Source organism: Sander vitreus, chromosome 22 (genome assembly GCF_031162955.1).
Source record: "Sander vitreus isolate 19-12246 chromosome 22, sanVit1, whole genome shotgun sequence".
Lineage (NCBI taxonomy): Eukaryota > Metazoa > Chordata > Actinopteri > Perciformes > Percidae > Sander > Sander vitreus.
Window position 1 is genome coordinate 18,653,289 of NC_135876.1, and position 17,457 is coordinate 18,670,745.

Here is a 17,457-nt window from a genome sequence, read left to right on the forward strand (position 1 = left end):
CCTTTTTTTTTTTTTTTGGTGTACTTGTCCAATTTGAGTATTTTTAAAAATCAGTAATTTTACTCAAAGTACTTTTTATCACAAGTATTGTACTTTGCTACATTTCAAGTCCCATCCATAACAGAATAAAAACAATATTCACATCCAGTTGTGAGATTAGAACAGAAGAAAGGAGTTACAGCTGCAGCTGTCTGTGGCCGCAAAAATGCAATCAAATTTAGGGATCACATCTTTGTGGGTTATGGTTAGCATTATTGTAGTGTGAATGTAAGTGTTAATGTTGCTGATATTGTTCCACTAGTGTGTACATGTATTTTTAAGTAATTTTACTTTCACTTGAGTAATATTTCCTTAAAGTAACAGTACTGTTACTTGAGTACAATATTCTAGTACTATTTCTACCTTTGAATACAGATTATGCGCTGTTAGTTACCAACATTAACAGTATCTTTGCAGTTAAGGTCAGGGTTATTGCACTTTGTGTGCATTTAGCAATTATTCACTGATTAGGCCGGACAAAGCCCAAAAGCGCTAAGTAAGGGAACCGTGTTGGTTTGTACACCAGGAAACACAGCACACCCCTTTCATCCACATACCAGGAATCAGTTTTGCAATTTTGCAACGACGGTGGTCAAGTCAACACGTGAATCAGCTGTTTTGTTCAGCGATTCTGTCACCAACACTGTGCTTCCACAGCAGTTTGGTGTTAGCAGGTGGAGTTTTCAACAACAGTGGAGTTTGACTCACTCCAAGCCATGCACACCGCACATACCTATCATTTTACCGCAGCAGCCAGGAAGTGCCAACACAGTTGTTTATTTTGTCCAGATGAGCTTTTGGGAGACTGCCTGTACAAAATGAATGTAGGGGCTTGTTGCTTTAAATGAATGCTAGTTTTTGTTCCTCTGCACACTTTAATCAATTTAGTTTCTTGTCGTACAACTTTTATCAGAGCAGAAAATAATTTATATGGCAATTGCATTGGTTTAAATGACTCTTCCGCTAAGATTTACAGGCTGAAAAATAACCGTTTATTTGGACTGTAATGATCTTAAATCTCGCTCTTCTCCAGGAGTCTGAGATGGTGAGAGAGACGTCACAGTGGGAGCGAGAAGAGATGGAAAAAGTGGTAAGTGAAACAGAAAATCCACGACTGTTTCGTGAAGGCTAGAGATGAAACTGTATTTGTCAAATCAGCGGATAGATAGCAATACAGCGAGGCCGGAGAATAAAAATGTTTTCTTCGTACAAAATGCAGAATACAAGTGTGCACGATACTGTAAGGTGGAGCTTTTAGATGCAGAATCTCAGGTTTGTCTGATATCGAGTGAATGAAGCTTCTCCTCTGCACCCTGTGTAGGTATTGTGTTTGACAGAACTATTCCTGCAATGTCCCACCTTGCATGCTTTTTTTCTGCTCCCATAGCTAATGAATAGAGTACTTTTTAATGTGTGCGGATTCTATCCTTTCTTTCCCTTCTGTTTTTCTCTCATCTCTCCTTTACTTTTGGTGTGTTTGGTGTAATAAAAAAACCATCCAATCATCCCATCTCCATACCACTTCTCCACTTCACCCTCTATAACACTTCTTTCCACTTCTGTAAATTCTCCATCTTCTCATCGCATCACTGTGTGGCTGTGTGTGGTCGGGGCTCTTCCCTCCTGTACTCTCCTCTTCCTCCCCTTCCTTTCTTGGTGAAGGAGCGTATGCGCTTGGAGCGTGAGGAGGCAACTCGCCTGCTAGAAGAGGAGACTGAGGTGAGACACTCCTCATTGGCAGGTCTGCAGACAACCTTCCTGGAAGTCTGTGCAAAAGGGCAGTCTGATCAAAAATACAATGGCACTACTTCCACAGGAGTTTACCATGTTGTTCATCTCTTTCAGGGAAAATATATCCTTTTTTTGGTTTTCTGATAGAAATAAGTCTTGAGCCACATTAAAATGGCTTAGTTTTACTGGAGAAAGTAATGTCCAGGTAGAGTACTTACTTACAGTTACAGGTAGAGTACAGTTCACATTTACAATGGAAGTATGGGTCCTTTACTTAACAAGAATAAGGGCTAAAAAAAGAAAATCGTATGCATCATGATTTTTTCTTACCAATGATTCACCTAAATATTTTCTGTTTATACGGTACTGCTGATGGCGACTACATCATCCAACAGGAATGGTTCTCTACAATTCTATACATAGTCTCCTCCAGTAAAAATATTTCACTTTGAATAGATTTGTGCTTGATGTGTGATAAACATCAGCCTAGTGCCCCTCTAACCTCTGTTTTCCATTATATCTCTGCAGAACATGGGCACTGGACCTCTAAAACTTGACTACAAGACCCTGGCTGCTCTGCCCACCACCAGTCTGCAGAAGCTCAACAGGGTAAGTCTCTATGTTTTAATGTCTTCTGGGAGCGGTAGAAGATACACAGGTTTTTACACTAACTGTTATGAATCATTTCTCAACATTTTTTAAAAAGAGTTTGTTCCTCTGAAGCTGTGAATTGGTGGTATTTCTGTACGGACTATGTTGGAAATTCAATGGCCTTCAAGGGTCAGAATAGACCTCTTCATGGAATCCCTTGTTTTTATGTCCCGGGAAACTGAGTGACCCAGAGCCGACCAGTTGCCCCTCCAGGAGCAGGAATGTTGACCTCCCTCTATGTGCAAAACTCCAAGTCAACATTAATGACGGTGGCTCCAAGGCCAAACCCATACGATCTATCATCTCAGAGTAATGTCATTGTGTCCTACATCAATTAACGAGAGCAGATGCGATCAACCCGGATTGAAGAAATAACATAAAGATCAAGGACTGATCAAGAAGTTTGGAAAAAGAAAGCGAAGACCAAGATTCAAGACCAGAAAATAAAATAAAAAAAAGAATTAAAGAGGCTATGGAAGAAAGAAAGTATCTATAAGGTACAGAAGGAGGTGGACTTGAAAAGGAAGCATGGCCAAAGGGAAGGCACTGGTCTGGTTGATAAAAAGAGTGCGAGTGTGTGAAAGAGGTGGCGAGATGGGGGGAAGGGGACAGCTGTCTGCTATCAACCAGCCTATCCTCTGCGATATTTTAAACCTGCATCTGGCTCTGAATTGGATAGAGTCTCTTGGGTGGGTGGGGTGCTAGACATGGAGGGAGGGTGTCATCTAAGAGGAACAGACCAAGTGTTTCAGTTGGAGTTCCCAAAGTCCTGATAGGAGTAAGTTTAAGGACATATTGCGCTGTCCTGTTTCCATCTTACCGTGAGTATAGAGGTGTTCCACTGGCGAGAGTTGACTTTTTGGGTTAATATTTATGGTCTTCTTTCTTTCTGTCTTGTTCATCCTCTCTCCACTTAATTTGATTTAACGTGTGTCTGCGTTAGGTGTCAAATGATTTTGACTCGCTCTAAGACTTGCTTAGACTTTTCAGAGTTCTTTTGAAACCTTATCACCAAAAGGATTACATTGCTTGTTCTGTAACTCACTCTTAAATACTCATCCTTGAACTATACCAAGTACTAAAGGTGTCATCATTTTTTCTTTTATTAACATTTGGGTCAGACAACTTCAAACAGGAATTATGACTTTGTTTGTGTGCCCTACTTGTAGATCGCTGCCTTTTTTAGATTGTCATAGAACTTCACCTACATTTCACATGCAGCTGTTAATGCTCGGTGCGCTAGAGCTGGATTTGCTGCACCAGCACACGTGGTCCTGTTCAAACTGTATCACAGTGACCCTTTATAACTGTCAGCATGTTGTTACCAAAAGTTTAGCTTAAAAAACAGAGATGGTTCATGTTGAAATCATTATAAAGCCAAAAGGTTTTTTTAAGTGATAGTGACAAGTTTACTGTGATTTTTATAAGAAGTGAGGTGATATGCATGATGTGCTACAGAGCTGCCTTCTAGCTTTTGTAACATCGCTGGAAATGAGATGGTTGAGAGTAAAATAATGGTAATGTACGATTCTTTACAATACTTTTCTTTTGGTTTATTGACAACATTGTATTATATCACCATCATCAATATATTTCCATCATTGTCCTTGGTGTTTACAGTCAACCAACCTTTATCAAGACAGAGACAGGCATTCAGTTGAACATTTAACACCCAGAAACATTATAAAATAGGAACTGAACAATTCATGAAAAGATGAATCATAAAATCAATGAGTTTGAAATGATTCAGTTACTGTTTCCCAGCATGGCTAGCTCAGTGTGTCGGCATGCTGGCAGACCAGCAGCCTCGCTCTCCTCTCTCACACCAAAACCCCAGCTGTCCCTCACAGTTTATGTCAGAGCCAAAGAGGCACTCGTTCACATTCCATCCCACTGACCCTCATCCCACCACAGACTCTTATAGTCAGCATGTAGGGAGGCACATTGCTGCTTCACAATGCTTGTTGTATTCTTAGTCCGGCTATTTTGATTAACACCAGATATGTCAAGGTCACATCTTATAGATTCCAAAGTTGGTTAGTTATCTGGGTTAACTTGAGGCTTTTTAGGAGGACATGACACGTCTGTGGTTACACTTACAGTATCAGGTTTCTTTATATGGGTTGAGTTAAACATTGCTCCTACAGTGACATCACCTGTCCTTTTATGTTCAGTACAGTAGGAGTTGAAGGTGTGCTGGAGCCTGAATGTCTCACTAGTCTGATAATATGGTTATTTAAGGTCGAGGCCAAGAGCCTGGACTGCAGTAATGTGTCTCGTGACATACAGCAGCAGAAGGGCTGTTTTTTTTCCATTAAAAAAAAAAAAATAAAATAAAAAGACCTCAAAACCACAGTCGCAACATTAAGGAACGGCTTGTTTATTGCTGAGGCGGAGAGATTAAAATGGGTGGACCAGAAATTTACTTTACACAGGTTTTACCTTCAAATAAAGCCGTTTTTAAATTGTGGTGAAAGTCAATATTCCCCCCCCCCGCCCCCCCCCTGTTTTAGCATTGTCATAGTGTTCTCAGATCCCAGAGCAATAATAATTTCCTTAGTGTGTTGAGTGAGTGGTTGAAGCTTTTCCTCTCCTTATTCCTTATTATCAGTGTCACTTTACTGTATCTGTCCTCCCTCTTTCTTTGCTCCTGTCCAGTTCTCTACTCCTGTAAGTCTGACTGCTCCCATGGAGGCCCCCCTTCAGGCCCAGTACGGAGCCCCTTTAGAGCCTCTGGGCTTTGGCTTAGGCCACACCACAAAACCCCTCAGCCACATGGACCCTGAGTCCTGCCTAAGTCTGAACACAGATCACGATTATCTTAATGGATCCCAGTTCTCCCCTAATGAGACCTCCGCTACTGACAGTGCTGGCTCATCATCAACCATTAATTCATCAACATTTGCACCCGAAGAAGAAGAAAGCCTGGTGGACTCTCAGCCCATCTGCTTCAAAGAGAACCCTTTCTTGGTGGCGAATCGCAAAGGAAAGGGTCGTCCACTTGGGGAGCAGATCCTGTCGGGGCCTCCTGTGGGCTACGGGAAGCAAGGCCAGCTTCAGCCCTGGTTGTTCAGCAAGGCAAGCTGCCTGCCTGAGTGTGGTTTGGAGGCAGCATGGTGTGTTACTGTGCACAGTTTGTTGTTTGTCTCACTTGTGTCCCTTGGAATGGATCATACAGTTGCATCAAGGCTCTGTGGAAGTTATGAATTTAAACAGTCGTGCTAATGGATCCAAAGAAATGCCCACTATTTTCTTGATTAATCAAGAATGAAAATGAACATAAGTTGCATCGCTGGATGAAATCCCTACACTTTGATTTATAAATGTTAGCTTTACTGTTTCATTGCACAGGAGGATTAATGTGGTTTAAAAAAAAAAAAAAAAGCTTTATCCATGCAAAGGCTCATAAGGAAAGTATTTTTCTCTAAAGAAGTGTGTCCAGGTTGTGTGTATTAATATCAGTATAACAACTAGCTGAACTGGTGCATGCTTTTTGCTGTGAGTACAGAGCTTGTGGCACCTCGTGAGGTATTTAGGCACATAGTCAGTACATAGTCAGGACCGACTGGAATGTCTGTCCCAACAACTGCGAGAGGTCATAAGTCAAGAATGAACATGACCTGCAAAAACCGTAGACTGTAAAAATAATGGACAGTCATCTGTTGGTGGACTGCCGTTCATGGATGTACGAGAATGCTACCGTTTTGAAGCCTCTTATAATGCATCCATGGGTCAAGCCAGTGTTGTGTATGGTTTAGGAAAAGTTGCCCATTTCCAACCCTTCTGAAGCGAGTCATCCGGCAGATTTTTGCCGGCGAGTAAATGCGCACCTCTGGGTACTGGCGCCGTTCATCTGCATATATGACAGTACAGAAAATATGCAAACTTTACCTTACCTAAAGTTACCAGCTAGCGCTAGCTAGCTAGCTTGGTTGGCAAAATGCTTCCGAACGCTAAACAAGACAATGTTAGGTGACCAAAATTTCACACAGTGAGAGGGTCAAAGTTTAAGATGTAAACACAGACTGCACCCCAAAACAAGCTGACTGCTATTTTAATGTACACAGTGGCATGGTTAACATTGCTAAGCCTCTGTCATGATTGACAGGTCGCCGTGTAGCCACGCCTTAAAGCATCCCCGGCTTTATCGTCATTTTAAAAATAAATAAATGGGACCATAATTTACAAGATAAACATCATTCTGTATTGAAGAAGACTTGTAAATAGCGCTTGAGACCATAAACTCATTATGAAAATGGTTACTGAGGTAATAGATCAAGTGAGAAGTAGGGTCATTTTCTCATAGACTTCTGTGCAAGCAGTCTTTTTGCAACCCTTCTGGAATTAGTAGAATGCAGGTTTATGGCACTTCCACGTTTTCGGACCCGGAAGCTCGTCCATTATTTTTTATAGTCTATGTCATAGCGTCTATGGTAAAAACGCACAGAAAAGTGCATGTTTATCAGCAAGAGATTGTTGGTTGAATTTCCTACAAAATCACTTCCGTAAAGGACTAACCAGTGAATCTTGTTTTGGTATTTCTTTACTACTTGTTGTTTAAGAGCAGTTGTTAAGTGTGTTTTTGGTGTTTGATCTTTGTTTTTCCAGGCGCCTCCTTCTGATTTCACCAGGACAGAGAGCCCAATCAGGGAAGCACCCTACTCTCCCACGATCCAACCGGTGAGCAGCCTTAACACCCAGCGCTCATGTAACACCCTCCTGCCATCCTTTTACTTTATTTTCTCCTTTTCCATGAGTCATTTCTACCGCCATAGAAGAGGTATTTTACAGTTGATCCTTTTAAACCTTTCCTCTAACCCATAGCCCAGCGACCACTCTTCCAACAGCTCCCTGTATGCAGGCAGGGAGACCCGCTTTGTAAGTGGGTCTTGTGGCCCTCTCTGCTCTGGCCTGGATTTTTTTTGCGTCAGCTGTTCTGAGCGCGCAGTCTGTTAATAAAACAACTAGTTTAGCTGCCGTGTCTGCTACAGTCCTACCAGTCTGTAAAGCATGTGCTTCTCCATGGTCAGCTGATTACTGATGCTTTGCCTCATGCAGACAATTGGATGTGCACTCAGAAATAGATTTTTGTCCTTAATGTCTCTACTGACCAGCTGAAGCTTCATATTCTCTCACAGGACAATAACAAAATAAAATGTGCATTTTTCCTTGAGCAAAGTTACCAGTGTAGTACAAATACTATGTATATAATTTAGGTGAACCTTGGTCATGTTGCATTGTTTGATAGTGTCTTTATTTGGCCTGGCGTCATCCAATAGTTGAAAAGTAGCGACTGTATGCACTGCTGGTTGAAACTCAAGTAGATGGTGCCGATCCATGGATTTTTATTTCATTGTCATTGTTTTATTTTCACTTTCTTTTGCAGGCACATGTTCATTACACCTCCACTCCTACTGCCAATGACAACACTTCATCATCAGTGAGTGTCTGTGGAGCTTGAAAACAAACTGTTCAGAAAATAACCTTTATAGTACATTAACGTTGGGCTCATCCCACTGGTTTACCAATGTATCAAGCCAATATACTCACCTCTTTACATCATACTGTATTTCTCATGCGTTTCCTATGTTGTTAAATTACTCTGAAGATTTCTAGGCATTTAAAGTGTTTGAACATTAGAATCTCAAAGAGCTCCTAACCCTAAAGAGAAAATGAAATGTATATTTAGTATGGGTTTAAGTCTCTCACATTACTTTAGCTTTTCCATCTAGAGTAACTTTCTGGAGGGACACTGGGTGTTTGTAATAAGAGGTAAAAAAAAAAGAGATAATTACATATAGGTATTGTTTTTGGTACAAACTGGTATTAAGCTTTAAAAACACCATTGATAAATAATCTGAATGGTAAATTATGCTCTGATTCATATCCACCATTAGCTTTATTCATTTTGAGTTGTCATTCATCCACATTGTCATGTGCGAAACAGATTGTGAAGCAAATGTGTGATTTTAGGCTAAATTAACAAAACTGCCTTGACTGATCTCTTCCATGAAATATAAAATATATTTTGTTTTCTCTCCAGACACGACCGGGTGCCATCCAGCCAGTCGGGCGCGTGCGGCAGAGTCCCTCCCCTGCCACTCCAGACGGACACAGTCCTAACCCCTTCCAGCATGGCCCCTCCCCCTTCAACTCCCAGACCTCTGTAAGACCCCTCACCACCACATAGTGCTGTTTTCTATCCACTCTCCGCTCTATGCCGCCTCCTTTGAGTGCACAGCCCCAAAACACTGTCTCTCATAGCAGTGCAGCAGAGATACAGATATGTGTTGTTTCTAAAGAGGCTACAACCAAAGAAAAGGAAGACCTGTATTTGAATGCACAGTGGAGTTGAGTCTGTGCAGGTTCTGCAGTCTGTGACCTCCAGACCTCCGATACCTGCAAACGGAGCGTCCAGCCCAACTCTGAGCTCCTGAATCAAATCATTTCTCATAATTACAGCTTTCTGAAATGTTCCACTTATGTATTTCTTTGGCAAGCAGCATAGTTGGATTGGTAAATAATGAACAAGCTATGATTTCATCTCACGTCTTCCTATTTGTTTCACAAAGGTGCTCATACAAAAAAAGTCTGTCATGGCTTTGGAGTTTCCAAGCTCTACTGTCTCTTTCTCTGGCATACTCCTCTCCTCTCTCACATGAAACCAGCCACCATGCTGTTCTCCTCCACAGTCTTCTTCAACTTTGCTGGTTTTTTTTCATAGTCTGTCCTCTCCTCCATGTCTCTGTCTGTCCGTCCTTCCCATCTCCTCTTCTTCCCCTCGGCTCCTTTACCATATGGACCTACCCCACCTTCCATGCCCCCACTTCCCCCCTCCCCCAAACCTCCCCCCTGCAGCCTCGCGCCCCCTCCCCTACCTCGCCCGACGAGTTCCCCATGAATGTCAAGCAGGCATACAAGGCGTTTGCCGCCGTGCCTCGCTCACTGGCAGTGCTGGAGCCGCCGCAGGTAGGCCGTGCTGCCCGGACTCCCCCGGGTCACAACGACAAAAGCATGCTGTGCTGATTGGTTGGTCTCGCCCCCGCTCCCTTCTGACTGGAGCAGGCTGTCCTATAAGGAGCCTGCGCCGTGTCGGGGGGGGCCTGTGACGTGCTGTGACGTGTGGAATGCGTTCATCGTTGGTTTTTTGTACTCCAGTGCCATCATCTGTCATACTGGTGTTGAGTCTTGATCCATTCGTCCATCCATGTGTGGCTCGTGTACTAATATCCAATCCCCCCTTTTTTATATATATATTATCCCAGATGCTAATCAGTCTGCCTGCTCTGTATTTCTGTCTTTGTCCTCAGTCTGAGTTTACTTAACTTTACTTACATCCTGCTGTGCCCAACAGGACCTGTACGGTGTGAAGAACAATTTCCATCCAAAGCAACCTTCTCCAGAGGTGAGTGAACAAATTGATTTAAAAAAAATACTAAAAGCACAGCTATCTGTTTCTTTGAAAAAGTGAGGATCGTATTATATTCAAGGTCTGGACTTTTACGTGTTCGTGCAAAATCAGATTCATAGCCTTAATGTTGCTTCGCTCGCAAGTTTTTCTAGTCCATTTGTAGGGTGTTTTAAAGTTAGTGTAGTTAGCCCCAATCATTTTTAAGAAGCCAGTTAACATTCAGGAGTTTCTGACCGCTTGTGTAATGTGTTCTGCTGAATATTGAATATGCAGCTGCAAGAACAAAATAAGGTCTAGAGATGCTGTAAGCTTACTGTGATTACATACTGGCTCTCAGTCTGACAGTCTGGTGACGACCTATGTGGCCTTTTCAGCCTGAGTTGAACAACGAGGTGTTTGATGATGACATAGATGGTCAGGAGGGAGCTGGTAAGGGTTTGACCCCCCGGCCCTCCCTCTCACCTGACCGTCGGGAGTATATGAGACTGGCAGGAGTGCCTCGCCTCTCCAGGCCGTCCTGGGACCTGCAGGTACCCACCGCCTCCGCCACATCTACAGCAGCCATGTTCTCTGTCTGGGTGTGCTTGGCTTGATCGGTGGTGGTGTCTCTGCTCCCAGACACTGGGACACGGCCGTGTTACTTCTGTCAATGACGGGACTGGCAGTTCATTGATTTTAAATCAGCCGATGGTGCTGGGTTCTGTTTTGATGTCTAATTTGTTTCTTTCTTCTCGGTCGGTGAAATTTTTCTCCTTTGGCATCTCTTGTGATATTCTCTGCTCTTTTGGCAAATGGCTCTGCAATAATGTAAATAGCAATTTAAAAAAAAAAATCGCCGGTGCTTCAGGTGCTACAACCTCAACACTTATCTATTATTATCTTTATAATTTTGTATTCTGTCCTTGTATTCTTGTTACCCTACAGAGTCCTTCTCCTGGTGGTAGGGACAGCCCAGAGCAGCGCTCCTTCAGGGACAGACAGAAGTATTTTGAGATTGACGTGAAGCATCAGACACCAGAGAAACCCAAACCTCGAGTGTCTCTTGTTGGAGAAGATGACCTCAAGAAAATGAGGGAGGAAGAAGGTGCGTTTGTATTGTGTTTTTTTTTTTATTGAGCATCCCTTGTTAGTAACTAATAAAAAACATCTAAATTGACTAACCTGATACTGAAATGTACAACCCTGTGTCTGTTTAACTGGGCCCAGAGAGGAAGTTTGAGCAGCGAGCGCGGGAGTACCTGCTGGATGAAGACGAGGACGACGAGGAGGAAGAGGACCTGGCTAAACAGGTGGCGCAGATGAAGGCAACTGGCAAAGTGTTGCTGGATGGAGTGGAGTACAACGTGGAGCCAGTATCCAGCCCATCCCAGCACTGTGCCACACCACCAAGTTACAACGTCACGCCACCAAGCTACTGCGGGAGCTCAGGGTAACAAGTTGTATATTATTATTGCTTTAAACGTTGTTTTTAATTTGTTTTGCTAATAGTTTTGTATGTAGGCCTTCCTCTGTTGATGGTAAAGGAGAGTCTCAGAGGAATTCACTGGAGGACAGCTTCAGGCTGGAGCAGAGGCCCAACTCCATGGCTGGGTAATTACATTGCACGCAATATCTTTGAATGTCTCTTTGCTGTTGTTTTTGTCACTGTAGTCATCACTGCTACTTGTGTGTCTTGTCAGTCTGATCCCAGTTTACCCCGGGGACTCGGCTGCTCCCATCCGCACAGCCAAAGCAGAGCGCCGACATCAAGACAGACTCCGTATGCAGAGCCCCGAGCTGGCTGTGGCCCTCGACAAGGAGCTGTCCCCTGCTGAGAAACGAGCTCTGGAGGCTGAGAAGAGAGCCATGTGGAGGGCAGCACGGTAAATATACACCGTCTTTTTGTGCATTTTTTTAAAGCTTTTACTTTACATTACTGTGTATTTTTAGTACGTTGATATTAAAAGGGATGTTTAAAAGGAAAAGTCTATCAGTTACCAATTCTATAGTTAGATAAACCTGTTTTAATGCAGTGTGGTAGCAGTTTGGCAGTGGTTATAAGAATGAATCTGTAAGCATAAATTAACCCAGTAAAGAGAGCAAATACATTTACATCAAAGTGGTCGCTGTCACATTTCTGATGACAGTCATGTTAACAATTCCTGATTATTGTCATTGTTGGCTGATTTATAAATCATCTTTGAAATGGCATACATTTTGGCAAATATACTTCACAAGTTACTAGAACCAAAACTGATTGCAGCAAAACAGTTTTGTAATAATAGAAAATCAAATCTTGGCAAGGCGTATACAGCAACTTTTTCTGAAAACTTCTATCAGTTGACTAAACCTCTATTATAAATGAATATATAAACTAGAGACAATTTTTCAAACAAACTGTAATGGCCTTTAGTAACTTCTCGACTGATAAACGGGAACAGGAACATCGTCCCCACTCTTGCAGAAGCTAGTTATGTCACCTGATCGTTTCACTGCTTTGAACCACTTTACATCTTTCCCCCTGAATTCATCTATTTTATACCAAAGTGGGTTTACACTTGTAGTTTATAGATACTTTATATATCATATTTTTGTTTTACACTTTTAATTTGGATTAAGTAGGAGTCAGAAGTGGGAAGAGAGGGGAAAGGTTTGTTTTCTTTGAGCAGCACGTTACTGTACATGTAACCTTGGACACGTGTGTCCCAGATTTCCTGATAAATAGTTTGCCATAATGATTGATAACAAGCTTCAATGTGCAGTGAACCCAAATATAAGTTCTCAGTCCATTCTGTGTCCTGTGTGTGTGGTTAGTCCGTCTCCTCTCTTAACTATTTTCATGTCTAGAAATCAGATCTTATTTACTATTCCTGGCTCTTCTAAATGTGTCGGTGTTTTACCTTCCATTCTTTGGTTTTCTTCTCTTTTCCTGTCTTTATGCCTTTCTTTCCTTCCTCTTCTCATATTCCTCCTTCCTTCTGGTGCACTTCTGGTCCTATTCCCTCCTCCTGTCTGTCCCTCTCCCTGGCCTGGCGGGGGCCCAGGCCCTGTGGCCTAGAGGACGATGTTAGGCAGTATGAGCAGGACCTGGCTAAGAGGCTCTACCAGGCCAGAGTGAGGGCATCTCAGGGCGCGGCCGAGGCCCCCCAGCCCCCCACCTCTTCCTCCTCCTCTGCAGCCTCCCAGCTCAGGTCTGCTCCTCGGCCCCAGCCACCAGGGCCAGACGCACGGCATCGTGGGGGTGTGCTGGGGTGCTTTGGCGTTGGGGTATTTTGCTAGAGGCCGAGTTCGGAAAGGTCCAAGCAAGCACTCGCAGCAACACTGTGACAGTGCTTCCACTGCCTTTCTAGTGCTGTCTTGCTTCTGCACGTCTTTGCTGTTTCCATTTCTACCTTTCCTCTGGTTCCCCCTCTCTCAATTCTCTGTCTTGTCTCTTCCTCCCTGCAGCACTCCTTTCTTTTGCGCCTTGCTGTTCTCTTGATTTCCATACTATTATTTGTACTAACACATCCCACAGTAAGTTTGCAAGCTATTTGTGAGTTGAGGGTAAGCCTACTAGCAGTAGGTAGTCCTTTTCCTGGAATGCCTCCCTTTTTTATTGTGCAATTAAATTAAACTGGTTGTTTGTGACAGCAAACCAGGACAAGGAGCACCCAAAATTAGTAGTGAGCAGCACTACACCCATCTGTAGCGGTGTGTGCCTCTGTCAGTCATTGTTTCTGTATTTCTTTCCTTATTTTCTACTGTCATTTATCTGATGGTGGTTGTTTCTCCTGTAGAATGAAGTCTCTGGAGCAGGATGCACTGAAAGCGCAGATGGTCATCGCCAAGTCTCGGGATGGGAAGAAACGTGGCACACTAGACCAGCTGACGGAGTCGCCCTCGCCCGCCCCAACACCCTCTCCCACACCTATGGAAGGTAGGAAGCTGCTCTCCTTCACACCGCTGAAGCCTGTTTACATGACAAGCATCTTCTTTTAAGTCATTACTTTGCGTGAATTCCTTAATATAGTGACAGACAGATTCAAGGTCAGTGAACTAGTGTGTACTGGATGTTGCCAGCGCTTAACTTAAAGTTAAGGGAGACTATGCATTTCCTGTCTTTGCCCCTCATTTTTGGAATATTTACCTCATTTGATTTAACACTTTAAAACAAAATATATAAATCTCTAAAAACTCTTTTATATATATATATATATATATAAGGGTCATACATGCATATTATATTAAAATGTATGTATATTATATTAAAAGGATAGACACAACAGAGACACAGTTAACATATGTACGCTGTATAAACATATACTTACTATTACTGTTATAGAAACTTCTCAAGACTAACTTATATTCCCTTTCTATTCTTTATTTTTTATTTATTTATTTTTTTTACTTCTGTTAACATCCTGCTAAATTTATTTTTGTGAAGCAACTTTTGTTTTAAAAAGTACTGTATACTCTATACTTAATTGCAAATTAAATCTAAAGCTTAATGTTTCATCCTGACCCTCATCCTAACTTCACATTTCTTGTTTTCCTCTGACAGAGCTCAGTCCTCGAGGAGTAACCTCTCCGGGCCGGCTGGTAAGTGCTAAAGCTTTTTCTTAATGTCCATTTTGTTTTTGACTGATTTTTTTTTTTTTTTTTCCTCTGGCTTTTGTGTCAGTGTGAACGGTTTACCGCATCCTTTGAACGGACTTGGAGAGCTGGAATCAGCAAATATTTGAGCAAAGCTGTTAACACTGACTTCAATTTGAGGAGCTTTATTTAAGAAAGGCAACAAATAAGATTGTTGCTTTACAAGCTGGAAAAAGGGAAAAAGTAGTTTTTTTTTCAAATCACATTTGCATTAATCCATCATCTTGCTCATTGTCACTCTAGCCAATCGGAGCTAAGAACACACTGGCTGTTTGAATCACCCATTAGCCTCTCTGCCTCCCTACTCTCCTTTTTTCTTCCCTCATCCCTTTCCCTTATTCACTTTCCTTTTGACATTTGCCTTCTCCATCCTTTTCTCCTCCTTTTTATATTTCTCCAACCCCCCTGTTTTCCTTTTCTCTCCCCCTCGACCTCTGCTCATTCCTGTTTGCTATCCTTCTAGTCCCTGTCGTCAAAGAAGTTTGACTACCGACAGTTTGCTGCCATTCCTTCTTCCAAACCCGTATACGACATCCAGGTATTGGCTGCATGTTGAGCTCCTGGGGCTTCGGCCTCCTCCCTTCCCCCTGGCTTTCCCTTCTGCCTCTCCCCTCTAGTTTCTCTGTTAACCAAGAGGCATCAGTGTGACTGAAGTCTAGGGATTCGGCTCCGTAAATGATCAGTACTTCCTGCTGTGCACTATAGGGATTGGCTCACTAACTCACTTGCACAATAAAGAGAGACTTGCTCTACATAAATGACACCGAATCAGCCCTGGGTCTCCCTCCAGTTCTGCCTCCCCCTTCCTGGTCTCCCACTTACCACTCACAAATGTAAGAGCATCTGTAGCAGTAACCCCTCACACTCATCTATCTCGCAGCTAACTAATCAGTCACAGACAATAACACTCAACAGCTGCAGAGACGCAGGCAGGTTTTTTTTATCCCACTAACCAGAATTGGTTCTGGGGGAAATGGCCACAAACACTCATCCACTCTCACATTCACTTCCATCAGCTGTCTTGTTTCACATGTGTCAGAGGTAAAACATTCTCCTCTAGATCTCCTCTCATGGTCTGGCTTTTGAAGCAGTTATCTGCTAAAGGGCCTACCTTTTAGGATAGAAGTTTTGTGTAGGTTTGTGTAAAATAGTTAAATTATTTTTCTCTGTGTGGAAAAAGAGATGGAAGGGGAAGCAGTAGAATCCTGGAGTGAGCTTGTCTTTAAGTGGTCTTTTATTTTTTGGGGTCAGTCATCTGTGATCGCGTGCGTCACTGTTAGTCTGCGTTCCTGATTGTGGGATCTTGTGTGGTTTGATTGTTGAGTGACCTCAGGTTGTTCGTTCTTCCCTTTGGCGGATGTAATTTAATTGACATCACTATATGTAAGTGTTTGCATGTTTCCTGCATATGAACTGACAAAAGTAGTGTTTAAAGGTTATGTGTATATTTACAGTATATAAACATAATAGTTGTGCAGAACACTGTAATCCAAATAAAATCAATGCAAACATTTACAAATGTAACAACAATTAACATGAGAGAGAAACTGAAAGACCAGCCTCCCTCTAAAACATGACATTGTGCTTTTAATGAATATTCATACAAACAAAACATCTGGTTAAAGATGCCAGATTGAGTGGAGAAATATCAGATAACAAAGAAGACGCGGTTCAGTGCAATTGCAATTACTGGAATTGTTGGGTCTTTGTAAATTATAGTGTGTGGTCTAGACCTACTCTATCTGTAAAGTGTCTTGAGATAACGCTTGTTATGATTTGATACTATGAATAAAATTGAATTGTAGTAAAAAGTATGTCGTTAATGGTTGGACGGTCCTCAGCTTGCAGCTCGTAGGGGTCCCCTGAGAGTGTCCCTAAGTAGAATAAACAGCTTCTCAACACTGATAACAAAGGAAAACATTATCACCACCGTCAACACAAAGACATCTTAACATGCTGCTTTGTTTTCCGTTGTGAATTGGTGACTCTTGTTGGTGCTGTACTATTGCTCTGTTGGCTGTCTCTTTTGTGGATGTGCCTACACTACACAACAAACCCCGGAACTGATGACCTAACTTAACCTCCCTTTCCTTTAACATGCCAATATCTCCTGGGGGAGTAGTTGAGTAGAGGTACTCTCTGACAGATTGGGAGCTTCAGCGCTGTCTGCTAAACCGGCAGTGAGCGGCTGGCACATCCTTTCGCTGCCAGCTCCACTGCTCACACGGTGATGGCTTCCCCTGGGATATAGGTTACTAAAACACAGCCGCCGCTTATTTACAGTCTCCTCTTCTCTTACAGTCCCCTGACACAGTTGATGACCTGCAGTTCATCGACGATGGCTCCAGCAACCCAAGTGAGTACTGGAGCTATGCAGTATTTCAAATTGTATTTAAACAGACAATAAGTAATGCATTTGTTACCTTAATTTCTTCTATCCACTTTGATTCAGGTGACTACCTTGGATAAGCAGCTCCTATTGGTAGGATTCTGAGTGCATGTGTTTTTGGGTCTGAATGTGATTGTACGCCTGAGTATTTATTGAACATGTGAGAAGAGTGTGTGTGTTAGTTTGTGCATTTATACTCTAACCTGCTAGTTGTGTGGCATAACTGTGGGTTCAGGTATTAACATGGATGTGTTTACCTGGGTGTGCTTTGCCTGCTGCTGCCCACCACATATGAAGCAGCACCTGATGTTGAGACCAAAGTGGGAGAGAAATTAGCTGTGTCTAAAGTAGTGATCTCACACTAACCGTGATCCAGACTGCATGAATTTGTTTTAAGTGTTGACTGAAACTAGTGATTACAGTGAGCTGATTCTATTATCATGTTGGTGTCGGGTTTACATGCACACATGAAACCGGGTTATACAAATAATGGGATTATTACATTTTGTAACTTGTTTTCAATAGGTATATTTGTCAAAAGAGGCTGTATGTGTAAGTTTGCGTGAAGTAGTGGGATTCTGCTAGATTTGGCATCATATGAAAAGCACAAGCATTAGCATGC

General features: G+C 42.5%; 1 protein-coding gene across 9 annotated transcripts in view; it reads left to right on the forward strand.

Moving 5' to 3' along the window:
- scrib (scribble planar cell polarity protein) overlaps positions 1 to 17,457 on the forward strand; it is a 69,072-nt gene that overhangs the window by 48,678 nt on the left and 2,937 nt on the right. For 2 of the 9 annotated variants that reach the window (XM_078281141.1, XM_078281143.1), the window contains 16 exons: positions 1,073 to 1,129; positions 1,702 to 1,758; positions 2,299 to 2,379; positions 7,030 to 7,101; positions 7,808 to 7,861; positions 8,465 to 8,587; positions 9,776 to 9,826; positions 10,207 to 10,362; positions 10,757 to 10,916; positions 11,039 to 11,261; positions 11,333 to 11,422; positions 11,512 to 11,694; positions 13,591 to 13,730; positions 14,355 to 14,392; positions 14,910 to 14,984; positions 16,748 to 16,802. In XM_078281141.1, the coding sequence (XP_078137267.1) occupies positions 1,073 to 1,129; positions 1,702 to 1,758; positions 2,299 to 2,379; positions 7,030 to 7,101; positions 7,808 to 7,861; positions 8,465 to 8,587; positions 9,776 to 9,826; positions 10,207 to 10,362; positions 10,757 to 10,916; positions 11,039 to 11,261; positions 11,333 to 11,422; positions 11,512 to 11,694; positions 13,591 to 13,730; positions 14,355 to 14,392; positions 14,910 to 14,984; positions 16,748 to 16,802 (1,615 nt within the window). Of the gene's footprint in view, positions 1 to 1,072; positions 1,130 to 1,701; positions 1,759 to 2,298; positions 2,380 to 7,029; positions 7,102 to 7,807; positions 7,862 to 8,464; positions 8,588 to 9,775; positions 9,827 to 10,206; positions 10,363 to 10,756; positions 10,917 to 11,038; positions 11,262 to 11,332; positions 11,423 to 11,511; positions 11,695 to 13,590; positions 13,731 to 14,354; positions 14,393 to 14,909; positions 14,985 to 16,747; positions 16,803 to 16,898; positions 16,929 to 17,457 lie in introns of all 9 variants that reach the window. The other 7 variants (XM_078281146.1, XM_078281148.1, XM_078281147.1 and 4 more) reach the window with 7 other exon arrangements.